The following is a 14,060-nucleotide window of genomic DNA, read 5'->3' as shown; positions in this document are numbered from 1 at the left end:
TTCATCCAGATGATATAGGCTTCATCAGGACATGGGTACTCTAATAACAACAAACACATATATTATTTTATCCTCTTTCTTATCGAAACAAGGAAACACATTACATTACAGCTGCAAAAATTCAGGTGGAACAATCTATCTCCCCCACAAGTGTGGAAATGCAGTGTCACTAGAGGACTCAATCAAAACAAGAAAAGAAAGAAATATAACCAGAACAAGTGCACCAGATTAAATCAGAGATCACTTCAGCATCAGAAATGATATTCAAGAAAAAAACCACAACCAAACAGGGGGAGGGTAGTTTTGTAAAGTGCACTACTCACCCGTGAGGGTCTCCAGGCGCTGGGGGTGGGTGTGAGCAGCTCCATTAGCGTCATTCGTAGAGCCATGTCTTGAGGTCTTTCCTGAATTGGTGCAGTGTCTGGCTCTGTCAAGGTGAAGGAGTAGTTCGTTCCAGGTCTTGCCAGCGAGGTATGTGAACGATCGTCCACCTGCTCTGGTCCTGTAAAAACGTTGGACGGTGCCTAGGGAGAGGTCTGCTGAGCAGAGGTTTCTCTTGAGGGTGTGTAAGGAGATTCGGTCGTTGAGGTATTGGGGGTCCGGTGTTGTGGAGGGCCTTATAGGCGTGTGTGAGCAGCTTGAACATTATTCTTCTTTTGACAGGGAGCCAGTGAAGTATGTGGAGGTGTTTGTTACATGGTTGTGCCGTGGGATACTGAGGAAAAGTCTGGCTGCTGCATTCTGGACCGTCAGGAGTTTGCGGTGCTGTCTTTTTAGGTCTCGCCTTTACCATTCCGCAGGAATGGGAAATGGGGAGAATTCAAGTCGGCTATTTTCTCTTCAAACCAAAGGGCTTTCAGCCCCGCGGTTTTCATGAAGTTCACGTGAACATGCACGCGCATCGCATGCAAGCCCAGCCTCTCCCGCCCCCATCCGGCATCAGGCTTCTCCTCCCCTAGCAGCACTCCTCCCACACCAGCAACTCACCCCTCCCACACCAGCACCTCCCCTCTCTCTCCACGCAATCACAGCCTACCCCTCCCACACCAGCACCTCCCCCCTCCCACACCAGCACCTCCCCTCTCTCTCCACGCAATCACAGCCTCCCCCTCCCACACCAGCACCTCCCCCCTCCCACACCAGCACCTCCCCTCTCTCTCCACGCAATCACAGCCTCCCCCTCCCACACCAGCACCTCCCCTCTCTCTCCACGCAATCACAGCCTTGTTTTCTAAGTTTACAATTAATTCCCATTTTTAAAGTAACTCATATGCGTTAAACACTACAACCATCCAACGGCGTTTTATTATTCCTCTTTAAAGCCACGATGTACCATGATATATTGTTAAAATGTTCTATTTAAAAAAAATAGACTGCATATTTTCGAAAGCACGACAATAGCTGAAACCTTTTCAAGCAACTGGGAAACGCGACCTTTGCATGGTTATTGTATTGCATCCCTATGTAGCCGACTGTACAGTATCCCGCTGAAAATGTTTCCTTCGAGAAATGTCCGATACATGAATACACCGTAAAGCGGACGAGGATTTGTGTGGCCTGCACTGCGCGACTCTCAGTGCATTCCTGGGGCCATGGCGGAAGTTCGCAGACGTCAGCATGAGCTGTATTTCTTCTCGCAAACAAAAGCACATATAGTCATTTAAACTTTTTAAGCAGACTATGAATTAAAACTTCCTGAGGTATGTGGAAGGGGTAGTGGTCTTTCGATTCTCGGTCACCGCACATTTTCTTCTGCAGTCTCTCGATCAGACACTTGGCTCTTTTTTGTTCAGATATCTTTCTCAATCTCTACTTGGGGCACAATCGCCCCCCTCCCCACGCCCCTTTCCCCACCCCCTAGCCCCCGGTGCAACTACTGTACTTATTATAGCTAACCTTTGTCCAGCGCGTGCTTCTGTGCAGCGCTTCCTTAGTACAACGATGAGTGAGTGACAGTGACCCCATGCTCTTCTTAGGAGAGACCCCCCCCCCACACACACTGTCCCTACTCTTTCGCTTCAGAGGGGAGTTCTCATGTTCTCTGAGTGGGCGCCGGGGTCCCTCACTGATACTACTAGCAAAGCTGGATGCTCCTCCCCTAATTATTCACTTTCCCGGCCGCTCACAGCACATCTAAGGGCTTCGCCCAGCGTGCGGTCTGAGGCTTCTCCTCCCCTATGCCTTTTCTTTCACACGCAGCCTCCTCTTGCCCCCTGCAACACTCCTGCCTCCCCCCTCACCCACTGTCTTCCTAGTTATTTCAACAATCCACCCTCTACCCAGCTCCCCTCTTGTTATAATGATTAATGTATCTTTCATGGAGCACTGCATTGTTCATCAGTGGCGACGAATTGCATGATCTTAGCCAATGCGACAGGAATACCAACAATTTGAAGAAGCTTGTGCTAGACTTCTGCTATTGTACAGTGCTCCCGATATCTAAATGCCCATCTGGTTTTTTTAGCCGACCTTCTGATGGTCGGTAGGTGACGCCCAGTTTTAAGCAAGCGGACTGGAGTTTTCTGAGTGACGCTGACGCTCCATTTTGGCAGAGTTACTGATCGCATGGCAGGCACCTAAATACTGCTTCTGGCGATACGGTTAAATTAGTATGCTCATCCGTTTCACAAAATCAGCTTTATGATATTTGAATTCTTAGCATGGAAATATTGCTGGAAGCTATGTTGTAACGCAATTAGGATGTGGCTTTAAGGGCTGGAGGGCCGTCTCGGAAGGTGGGAACAACTTTAGAGTCTGGCATAAGGCTAATGTTTGAACATCCTGTGATTCTGGGTAGATCACTTAATTTCCCAATGCCCAAAAATGTGTCCGCCTGTAACGAAACTGGTGCTCGAGTAAAGTGCTCTGATGCCTTCAAGTTCACGCTGTAGAAAACCGCAAAAAAATGCACATCAGAAACAGAGCACTTTAAGTGCATCTTTTCCATCAGTAGAAATGAGGCATTTGCCGCAGTGAACAACAAGCACTGGCGTTGCCAATAGGTCTCGCAGTAGGAAGGTTGGAGCTATTACAATTGCAAATAACAATGCCTTTTTTTTGTTTTCATTTAAAAAACATAAAGGGCTTTGTCATTTACAAAACCAATAGCTCCAACTTTCCTACTGCGAGACCTATTGGCAACGCCAGTGCTTGTTTGTTGATTCAGGCATATAGGGTGTTGCTGTAGTTCAGTCTGTTGGTGATGAGTGTGAGAGGGCCAGTTTTCCTGGATATGGGCAGGGGAGGGGGCACTTAAACATCTTGCAGAGGGTGTTGAAGCATGCGGAGGATACAATGTTGATCTTGCGTTTCATGGTGAGGGATAAGTTGAGTATGATGTTGAGGTTACGTCATGATTTGTTGGGGTAGGTGGGTTTCTGAGGGAGAGGGACCACCAGGTATCATGCCATGCAGTGAGGTGGAGCAGAGGAAGAAGACTTCTGTTTACTCTAAGTTGAGCCTCAAGCAATTGTTCTTCATCCAGGTCGCAATGTCTTTCATCCCTTCTTAGAAGTTGTGCTTGGTGATGTTGGGTTCCTGGGTGAGGGAAAGGTGAAAGAAGGAGCTTAGTTTGTTGTAGAGGTTTTGGGAAGGAGGGACGTTGGTTGTTTCACTGGCGGGTTTGGCAAATTCCTGTAGGATGGCAAAGAGTTCATTGGAGTTGTGGGCGTTGGTGTCGATTCTGTCTTTAATTAAGTATTTCTTTGTTGATTTGATGAATTGGTGGTGTGATGTGATGACTGTTGTTTATAGGAGAAGTTTGCTTCCAGGGTTTTGCTGTTTATCCACGTCTTCTCTAGTCGTCAGAGGAGCGCTTGGATTCTCGTAGATCCGTGGTAAGCCAGTTGGCTTTCTTGTTGTGTTGTCTCATGGTGTTCTGGCGGAGGGCGAAAGTGTTGGTGCCATTGGCGAGCCATTGGTTGAGATTGTTTCCCGCTGTGTTGGCGTCTTTTGTAGTTAGCGGTGGAGTGCAGTTGAGGGCGGAGGTGAGGTGTTCTTCTGAGACTTTCTTCCAGCTTCTGCATTGGGGACTGCTTGTATGATTGGGGGTTTCGAAAGGTATAAATGGATGCAGTGGTGGTCAGTCCAGAGAAGCTCAGTGGTGTGGTTGAAGCGCATGTTCCCTCCGGCAATGGTGGGGTCTAGTGTATGTCCTGCTGCTGTTGAGGTTCTCTAGGAGGGCGGTGGATTTGGGGTTGCTGTGCTTGTCCACGTGGAAGTTCAGGTCTCGGAGTAGCATGTAGTCTGTAGTGGCAAGGGCAACGGGTGTGAGGTGGTCGCCCATGATGTTGGTGAAGGGGGTGTTGGGTCCAGGAGGTCTGTAGGTGAGTGTTCAGCAGAGACTCGTTCTGAGGTTGTACTGGATCTGGAAGTGCATGTGTTCCATGGGGGCCGAGGCATCGTCCGAGCTGGTGGTTGTCAGTTGGAGGGAATTTTGTGGACGATGGTGAGGCCTCCTCCTGAGCGGTTTGGCTGGTCTTTTCTCAGGCTCTTGTATCCGCCAGGGATGGTGGATGCCATTTCAGGTGCAGAGCTAGCGTTGGTCCAGGTCTCTGTGAGGAAGGTGACGTCAGGCGTGTGCGTGCTAAGAAGATCTACAGCGTGTCTGTGCAGGGAGCAAATGTTGAGAAGGATGCAGCTCAGTGGTTTGTGTGCAGTGGCGCCTGGTGGGTTGGGGGTTGCTGTTGGAGGCCGTAGGTGGGTGAAGGTGTGTAGCGGTTGTGTCGGCAGGATATCGGGCCTTGGTATTACTCGGCGTCGAGAGCTGGCAATTGTTGCATCCGGGGTTGAGAGCGTGTAAAGTGCTGGGGTCATAACGGCGGGGCGGAGGTTCCGGGGACCAGGGTCCCTGGTGCTGATCATGGTCGGGTCGTAGACCGGCTTCAATTTGGCGTGCTGCGGCCTTCATTAAGTAGGGGTGGGTGATCAGCTGGGAGGCGGGAGCGACACGCTGGGAAGGGAGGGGCCGTTAGGGCAGCAGCGGCTGGGAGCGAAAGAGGCAGAGATGAATGGCGAGGATAAAGAGATGAAAAATGCTAATGAAGGAAATGAAAAAAAGGCAACTAGAAGGAAATGAAATGGGGCAGAAAGAAAAAAATGAAAGAGGCAGATGGAAAGAAATGAAAAGGAGGCAGATGGAAAAAAATGAAGCAGAGACAAAAGACAGAGTGGAATAGCAGAAGAGCAGGGTGCTCTTAAACTAGACAACCAGGGATGAGGCGCAGGCAGGAGCCTGCCAGTGGAGGAGGGCCTCGAACACCTACCTGAGGAGCTCAAGCTGGTGCTAAGGGCAGAGCCTTTACGGTGGAGCTGCACAGAGGGAGTGCAGTGAGTCTGAACTGGATGCAAACTTTGCCTTGCAGGAAGCAAACTATATTATCCAGTTCCTAGTGGGGCACTTATATGTTGTACCTTTCCTATATACCTTACTGTGTGCACCAATAAATATTTCTATTTACACCGGTCTGCCTCAAAACAGCTTTCCCAGCAGCCTCACTGATTGACACCCTCCTTTTCACTTGACAGGAACAGTGAAGATATCCCCGACGTTATTGAACTCAGCGACGCCACCTCGCGCTGTGTAATTGATGGGAAGCTGGATGTCAGCCCTCTGATTGACAGGATGCTGCCTGTCAACCAGTCCTTCACCTCGCTGGCGAGCAGCGACGGGATCCCTTCGGTAAGTGCTTGGTGCCAGTTCTCCTGTGAGTTTTGCCACTAGAAGTAGGCAGAGATTTTGCTAGCTAGATATCTGTGCTGCCCCCTCACCAGAGAACCTATAGTCTTGCGGAGAACTCACAAAGGGGTAGAGGGAGAGGGTGGTTATGAACACAGAGCTGGGCACCAGGTTTCAGCAGCACTTGGAGGTTAGAGAGACTTCCCCAGGTTGGCCTCTGGTTCTGACACTACTCCAGGGTTCTGCCTCTCGACTTGGCCTCAGGCTTCTGTAGCACTAGAAGGTTAGGGGACCAGAGCTATTCTACAGTCCTCTGACACACATTGGTTCGGAGCTGGACTCCATTACCCAAGCTGTAAAATACTGCAGTAATCAGGGGACAAGAGCTCTCTATGAAAGGCTTCAGGCCTCTGGGCACTAAGATTGTGGGCACACTGATCAGGGCCTGAGACTTTTACAGTACTTTGGCAGTGTGGAGGGGCTAATCCTGCGCTGGACCTGATGCAGCGCTTGAGGGGTAGGAGATCAGATTGCCAGCCTTGGCTAGAACCCCTGCCCCAAAGCCTCCATTCTAAGCCTTCCTTTCTGGGGCAGTGTGGTGGGTCTAACGCAGAGCTGGATCTTCTGGAGCACTTAAGCACTAAGAGACCAGACTCCCTGTCCTGGCCTAGCCTGCATTATAAACCTTCCCTTCTCTGACGGCCTGGAGGGGCTAATTCTTGGCTGAACCTTTTGAGGGTTCAATTCCCCGCCTCGGCGGGTCTTGGACTCAAAAATTCCACGGACCTGATAATTCTCGCCTCGGTGCCTATTCTAATCATAGAGTCCCACTCTGCAACTCTGGGCAATAGCTTGCTTAATCTCCACAACGGCCCCCACCACGCTAAGGATGCCTGGCCTTCACTCTGGGGGTGCCCAGGAGTGGACGCCTCACAGGGAAAGCCAGGACGGGTTCCACAGCGGTATTCGTACAAGCGCCTTGAGACCCTTGCGGGTGAGTAGTGCGCTATACAAGTATCAATTTACATTTTTTACTTTAGAGCTAGGCGACTAGACTCCCTGCCCTGGCCTATCTCTTTCTGCTGCACTTTGGGACTTAGAGTTTGTGCTCATCAAACCTTGAGCCTTCTTGATGATTTGTGCGAAGAGTCCAGATGTCTTGAGGTGTGCATGGATTATAGAATCCTTTGTCAGACTCCCATTCTTCAGCAGTCCAGGCTCTGAAGCCTGGACTAGGAACAGTGCCTAAGTGTTCTGCTACATTATTAAGACTGTGCAAATGCTCCTCTGTGGGAAGCTCCAGGGTCTGGACTGCCATGGTCTTTCTAGTGGATCAGCAGCCCTGTTGCCAACAGGATTATTTTCCAGCACCTCTGGTTTTAGTACACGGCCTGAGCCTGCTGCAGCAGTGAGATGTGTACCTGTACACTAGTGCCGGATGGTTCTGCCCTTGTGCAAAATATTAAAAGATGCATCTTCATCATTCTCCGATTTAAAAAAAAAAATGCTGTTTTGGAAAATATAAGAGTCTGAGACTTGTACAAGATGAATAGCGTTTTAGTGAATGTTGCATATACTTCAGCTTAATTTGTGAAGTCTTGTCAAACTTCCTAGAGTTTAGTGTTCGGTCTTAAAGGTACACACTGAAAGAAGCAGCAGTTTTCTCAGGTGAGCTGAAATTGGATGTGAATAATTATTTTAAAGATCCCAGTATTGTAATTTTGTGGCTGGAAGGTATGTGGTTTTATCCATTTCAGCACCTGGGTCAGCAGATGAACTTGCAGAGTGCTGTGTGTTTGTCTTCATGAGTGATTTGTTCTGTTGTTGTAATAACAGTTCTTGGATGATCGGGAAGAGCAGACAGACAGCCAAGCAGATGCCTCGTCCAGCCAGACTGTCACCCCATTAGTGGAGCACCCCAAGGCCGACCTGCTGCTGGACAGCCTGCCGCCTCTGAACCTGCTGAACAGTGAAGACCTCCCCACAGACATGAGCAACTCTTCGTCATCCTCCAGCACTCAGGACGAAGGTGCGTCACTCAGGCGACGAAGTAGCATAGACAGCCTGGCAAGGAACATGTCTGCCCAGCCCTCCTCTTTCTCAGCACAAACCTGGCAATACACATAGGGCTCCTAGTCGGAGCTTGGCTTGGTGAAATATAGAGCGAGGACTTGAGCATGTATCACCTGGGCCTATGAATATAGAGCTTGGACATGAGCATGCACAGCTCTCCCCGGAGTATGTAATACGTGGTCCTCTGGATCTGAGTATGCAATATGTGGTCCTTGGGATATAGAGTCTGGCCTTGAATTTGCAGACCCAGAGTATATAACGTCTGGTCCTTAGACTGTGGAGTCCGGCCATGTACATGTACAGCACAACCTTGGTAGGTGATACTTGGCCCTCTGGCTGTAGATCGTGGCTATGAGTATTCACAGTGCGACCCGGAGTATCGACCGCCTGGTGCTAAGGCCATGAGCATGCACCGCATGACCCTGGGTATGTAATACCCTGCCCTTAGAATGTTGAGCTTCGCCATAAGCATGTACTGCATGACCCAGAGCATGAAACACTTAGCCCATAGAAGGTAGAGCTGGGCCATGAATATGTAGAGCCCGGCCCAGAGTATATAACGCCTGGTCCTTAGGCCATGAGTATGCACACGCCTATTTATCACTGCTGACCCGTGTCTGCTTGCACTGAGTTTCTACCCCCATGCATGCAGCCCGACCATGAATTTACAACCTCCCTAGTAATCCCTGGATTCTTTTGGCTAGCAATCCACAGCGTAAACCTTTCTGCTGCCCCCTTGGAATCCACAGCCTCAACCTTTCTACTGGACCCTTACAATCCACAGCCTTAACCATTCTGCTGGCCCCTGACCTTCCACAGCCTTTACCTTTCTGCTGGCCCCTTACATAATTCTAAAAAGCATAATTTTGCTCAACACGTTACAGTTCACACAATTCAACTCCACACCTTTCCAATACACACCACATTATAACACACCAAACAACATGCATTGACTAAACACAATTCCACAACACACCATATACCTTCAAAACACAAATTTCTTATCATGCCGCAAAATGTAACAGCACGCCATATACTTCAAATCCACAGCATACCAAATACACAACACACAATACCATTCCACATAATTATCTTTATAGCACACAATCTCACTCTACATAATTCCACTACACTTAATACCATTTAATTACTTTCCACATAATTTTTAACACACCATTCCATATATTTTCACTGCACAACTCCACACCACACAATTTCAGAACAAACAATTCCAGCACAACACATCTCTCCCTCACACTTCCACCAACTCTATCATCTCTCCTCAACCTACCCACTACCCCTCTCATCTCTCCCTCACTCTCACTACCCCTCTCATTTCACAAATCCACTGCCCGCTCTCATCCCTCCCTCACACTCCCTTTCCCCTCTCTATACTTTCTCACACACGCTATCTTTCCGTACCTGCTTGTGCTGGGCACTGCTACACCTCTTGGCTCCCCTCCTTCATAGGGGCTCCTCTCACATGTCCCTCTGTCTCTTTCTCTCTCTCTCACATACACTATTCTTGCATCTCTCATCTGGTTCACTTTAGGTTTTCGTGCACAATATCTTTCCCATGCCTCTTCCAGGTTTCCATCCCTCAAACCCACTCACTCCTCTTCTTCTTTGGGTGTCTTCTGCAAATACAAACGCTCGCTCTGTATACGTCTATAGCCTGCCCTTCCCTTCTTTCTCTTTCACACTCACTACGTCTGTTCCTCTCTCTGGAGTTCATTCACCACGTCGTGCACAATATACCTATCCCTCCCTATCTTCCTTTCTATCTATTCTCTGCATCGGTCACCCCTATCTATTCACCATAGCACATAATTCCACTACACAAATACACTAAACACCACAAAATACAACCCCACACAATTCCACGACTAACCATTCCAATAAAACAAACATAATTCCACTACCCTCCTCATACATCCACACAAAAACACATATGTAAAAATCATTATCAATTACAATGCCAATAATTCTACCTCTCGTAAATGCTAGACCTATTGCATTGCAAATGCTTGTTTATCTTCATGCATTCTTTCTCAAACCTTTTCCTCCCTCGAGCTTTCTCTCCCTTACTTTGTCTTTTTAGTAATTGTTTTCGCTTCTATTCTTGGCCTCTTCCTTTCTTACTTATTTTTCTCTCCGTTTCCTTATTTTAATTTTTAGTCTGTATTTTAAGCAGCTTTACTTCTCACGTTTCCCATCTGCAACATTGTTTCTCATTGCCCTCTTTCACTTTCATTATTATTCTGCTTTCCCTATTTCCTTCTGCTCTTCTGTTCCCAAGTTTCCTCTTTCCTCAGATTAACTTTTCTTGCCACTCAAATTTATGCCATCTTTAGTCTCTTGGCTTCTTTTCGTTTCTTTCTGTGCCGTCTTTTCTTCTTCCTACTGGCTGCTCTGCCGTCTTCACTCTCTTTATTTACTTTTTCTTTGTGTCACTCATTTTTCTCTCCATTTTTCTGTTTCCTAATTTCACTCTTTATCAGCCTGTTATGTTCTATTCTCTCTCGATGTTGTCATCTTTCCTCATTTCTATCTATATCTCTTATCTGTCTTGTATCTTCTTGCCTCCTTTTCTACTCTTTTAAATATTTTTACCCATCAATGTCCTGTGTTCTTAGCTCAAATATCCCACCATCTCTGGTTTTGTCTATTTCTCTCCATTCAGTCTTACCTGTATCACTCTTTTCCTTTTCTCACCTTTTAGCTCTCCAATCTTGTTTTTCTCTGCGCTCCACCTCTATTCTTTTTTCTCTCTATCTTCCTAAGCAATCTTTTTTGCTTTATGAATTTTATTATCCTCATTTGTTGCTCCTTTGTTGCCATCTAGTGGTATTATCTGAAAGTGCATGTTACTTTTCTTCCAATCTAAGCTTACAGGTATGTCTGAAAGGGGACTTTTCACAATGTTAACAACATTCAAAATCCCATTGACATCCCTTAGGTCAGGTGTACTCGCAAACCTTTCCCCAAGGGCCATAAAGGGTGGTCTATGATGTGACCGAGGGCCGCATTGATGCCAGCAGGGTGGCATTTGAGGGGGCTGGGGGAGGTAAACATCTAGTGGCTGAATTGCACATGTGAAACAAGATAACCTGGGATTAATTCCGGCTTCCCCACTTAACCAAATTGTGTGATCCTATGCAAGTGTTTTATCTTAAAATACATGACTCCAGGATCTGCACTGTACAAAACTGTTCGAGGCATATGAGCTGCAGATCATACACTTTGCATAGATCGCCATCTGGTGTTGGGCTCGGATGATTGCATGTTGTTTTTGTCTTAGAAGAAGTCTTGTAGTCACGAGACCGGTGACTCCTCCTTCGGCGTAGAGTGCGCATGGGGTTCGGCTCCATCGTTAGATTGGTTTTTTCCGCCATCGGGTTTGAAAGAAACTTGCTGCGCTCCGTTTCGGAACAATTTCCGGGCCTCTTCGATGCGCAATTACATTAACCGACAGTATTGTCTCGATCAAGTGCCTTCGACGCCTTCGACGCGCACCTCGAAAGCTTCCATCACTCTTCGACACCTGCAAACTTTGACGCAGGCCGTTGGGCCTACCCGCGCCGATATAGACGGACGTCGATGGAACAGACTCCCTTTAAAATATGTCCACAGTGGGGTGCTAAATTTCCACACTCGGACCTACATCCTGCCTGCAATTTGTGCCTCTCTCCAGAACATCGAGAGGACAATTGTGAAGCCTGCCTTTTATTCAAATCGAAGAAAACTATCCGGGATCGTGGAGCTCGACACCGAGATATGCAGCGAGGCACAGGCTCCATTCCGGACATCTTTAATCCAGGTCCCGAAAACCTTCCTGAGCCTGAAGAGATCCTTTACTCCGAAGCAGACTTCTCCGAGGCCAATGAGGACATCACTCCTGGTCAAAGGGACGTGAGTACTGAAGTCCCGGGTCCCGGCCCGACCCAATTATTTACTTATAATAGGAATTCAGTTCAACCAAAGAGTGCACATAATTGAAATGACTTCAGGTTCACTAGTGACATTGTTAAGGTGCAGGGAAGAATGTATTGTTTCTACAAAATACTTTTCAGTGTATTCATGTAATCTGATGTACCAAGGTAAAACGGTTCTACTCGTTAATGAAATACACTCTTTAAATTGTGAAGAGACTTTATTACGTTTTTATACTTTTGCTGCAAGATGTCTTAAAAAATGAAGGTATTCCTGTAGTTAAGTCATGCAGGACAACCTAGTAACTTACTTTCTTTAACTTCTATTAACCAGTGGATAGATGCTTGGCTGTTTATCTAACTTCTTTTAATGTTAGTGCTGAGTCAAGTAAGCAGCAGCCCAGTGCGGGTGCTGACTGTGGCGCCACATTTAAAGGTCAGGAGAGCCGTACTTTGAGTATCACTGCTTCAAGTTATTTTTTTCCTGAGGTATAGTCAGACATAGTAGAGCGGCAACATCTTTCTTGAGGAAAAGGAATGAATAATCAGAAACATTCACAAGATAAGCCTCTGTTTTTGTCAACAGCACATGTAACAGGAGCAAAAAATGATATTGACAAAATTCAGGAAGTTTCTGGCCATGATGTAGTCAACTTAATTATGGACTGCAGATGGGACAGCATTAAGCATGTTTAACTTTGAGAAAAAAACGTACAAGTAAAACATTTCAGTTGAAGTGTCATCTGAAAATGTCTTCCCATATTTCATGCTGAAATACAGAAAATGGAGCCAAGTAGTGCATTGAATTCTACATCCGTGGAGCTGAGGGAGCAGTATAGTCGCCGCGTACACTGAGGTGCAAAGAAAGGTTCATAGCCTGTGTGGCTGTAAATACAAATGCTATGCATTTTCCTACCATCTAATGTTTGGCTCCCACATTTCCAGTTTGCTTTTCTTCAAAGAAGTTTCGTGTCACAAGGCCTGTCATGACTCCTACCTTAATCCACAATGTACCAGGACAAAGGCTGCATCTTCTTTTCGCCATCAGTTCGGACCTTCGAGTGACTGCCCCAGTACTCGAGCACTCTTCTCCAGATTCTTCTGAACCCACCTTCAATTCTTCAAACTCGGTGACTTTGAAAACAGTTGTGGTCAGTCCTGAGCTCAGCTGTAGAACTCTGAACAAATTCCTGAGTGCATTTTCGATGCAGTGCACCTGATGACTACTGGATGCATCACAGCCGGACACCCCAACTTGGCACTATATGTCCTTCGGTAGCAGAATGGACTTTACTCATATTAGATGTTAAAAGGGCACTAATGGTCTACAGCAACAAGACTAAATCCTTTCATAATACAAAACAACATTTCGTAGCCTTAGCCAAACCTCACATGGGGCAGCCATTTCCAAATTAGGTATTGCATCATGGATAGTTAAGTGCATACATCTCTTTTATGCCAAGGCCAAATACACATTTTGTGTGTTTCCTAGGGAACATTAATCAAGCAAGAAGGGATCCACTGAGGTATTTTTAGGTGACATCTGTTGTAAATTCATACTTAGCTTTCTATGGCTTCTTCTTCCTTAGTCCTTTCTCTGTGTTCCTGTCTTCTTACATAGCTGTATTCTATCTGTAGTGTTGGGGATTCTACTATGGGCAGTTGGTCTGGTCAGCTGTGGGGAACTACTGCTCTGTGTCTTAACTTCTTTACTTATTCTTAGTAACTTAATAAATACAACCTAACTACAAGAAGACGTGTCCTGCTACTTACTTAATTCTATTTACAACATTTGGCGACGTTTGAAGCTGACCAGACCAGAAGCAGACCGAAGAAAAAGACCAGGAAGACCAGAGCAGTACCTCACTAAAAAGAACCCATCTAACTGCGACAAGAGACAAGAGGAGGAGTCCAAACGTAATTTACAAGGAAGATCAACCAAGAAGTCGCAAGTTAGTAATGTGAAACGCGTGGGAAAAAGCAACTGCAAGTCAGAAGAAAATCATCAAGACAAGATGCAAGTTAATCCTCAGAAACGCGTGAAAATAAATATAAAGCAACTGTGAGTAATTGGATAATACGAAAAGACTGTGCCCCTGCTTCAATTATTGAAATAATTACTTTGGCAACTTCAAAAAGTACTCTGTGTAATGCTTTCATGAGGAAAATACAAGAAACGTAGTGAGATTCTGCAGCCAAACTCTCATGAAAAACGGACCAACCCTCTACTAGAAACTCCGCAAGAGACATGTCATCTAATGCTATTAACATAAATACATGTCACCGAGCAAGCTGCAGCCACGGAGTTTTGAATTGATAATTATTCTTTGCCCCGGTTTAAAGGAAAATGCTGCCAGTAATGAGAATTTCACCGCCCT

At 46.6% G+C, this 14,060-nt stretch overlaps 1 protein-coding gene across 2 annotated transcripts in view; it reads left to right on the top strand.

Annotated features, from left to right (window-relative positions):
- The window catches only part of GRAMD1A (GRAM domain containing 1A), a 633,794-nt gene that overhangs the window by 554,182 nt on the left and 65,552 nt on the right, over window positions 1-14,060 (top strand). For both annotated transcript variants that reach the window (XM_086930044.1, XM_086930045.1), the window contains exons 9-10: window positions 5,527-5,680; window positions 7,514-7,706. In XM_086930044.1, coding sequence (XP_086786170.1) covers window positions 5,527-5,680; window positions 7,514-7,706 — 347 coding nt within the window. The remainder of the gene's footprint in view (window positions 1-5,526; window positions 5,681-7,513; window positions 7,707-14,060) is intronic.

Source organism: Lissotriton vulgaris, chromosome 7 (assembly GCF_964263255.1).
Source record: "Lissotriton vulgaris chromosome 7, aLisVul1.2, whole genome shotgun sequence".
In the NCBI taxonomy this organism is placed as follows: domain Eukaryota; kingdom Metazoa; phylum Chordata; class Amphibia; order Caudata; family Salamandridae; genus Lissotriton; species Lissotriton vulgaris.
This window is presented reverse-complemented; position numbering and strand designations above follow the sequence as displayed.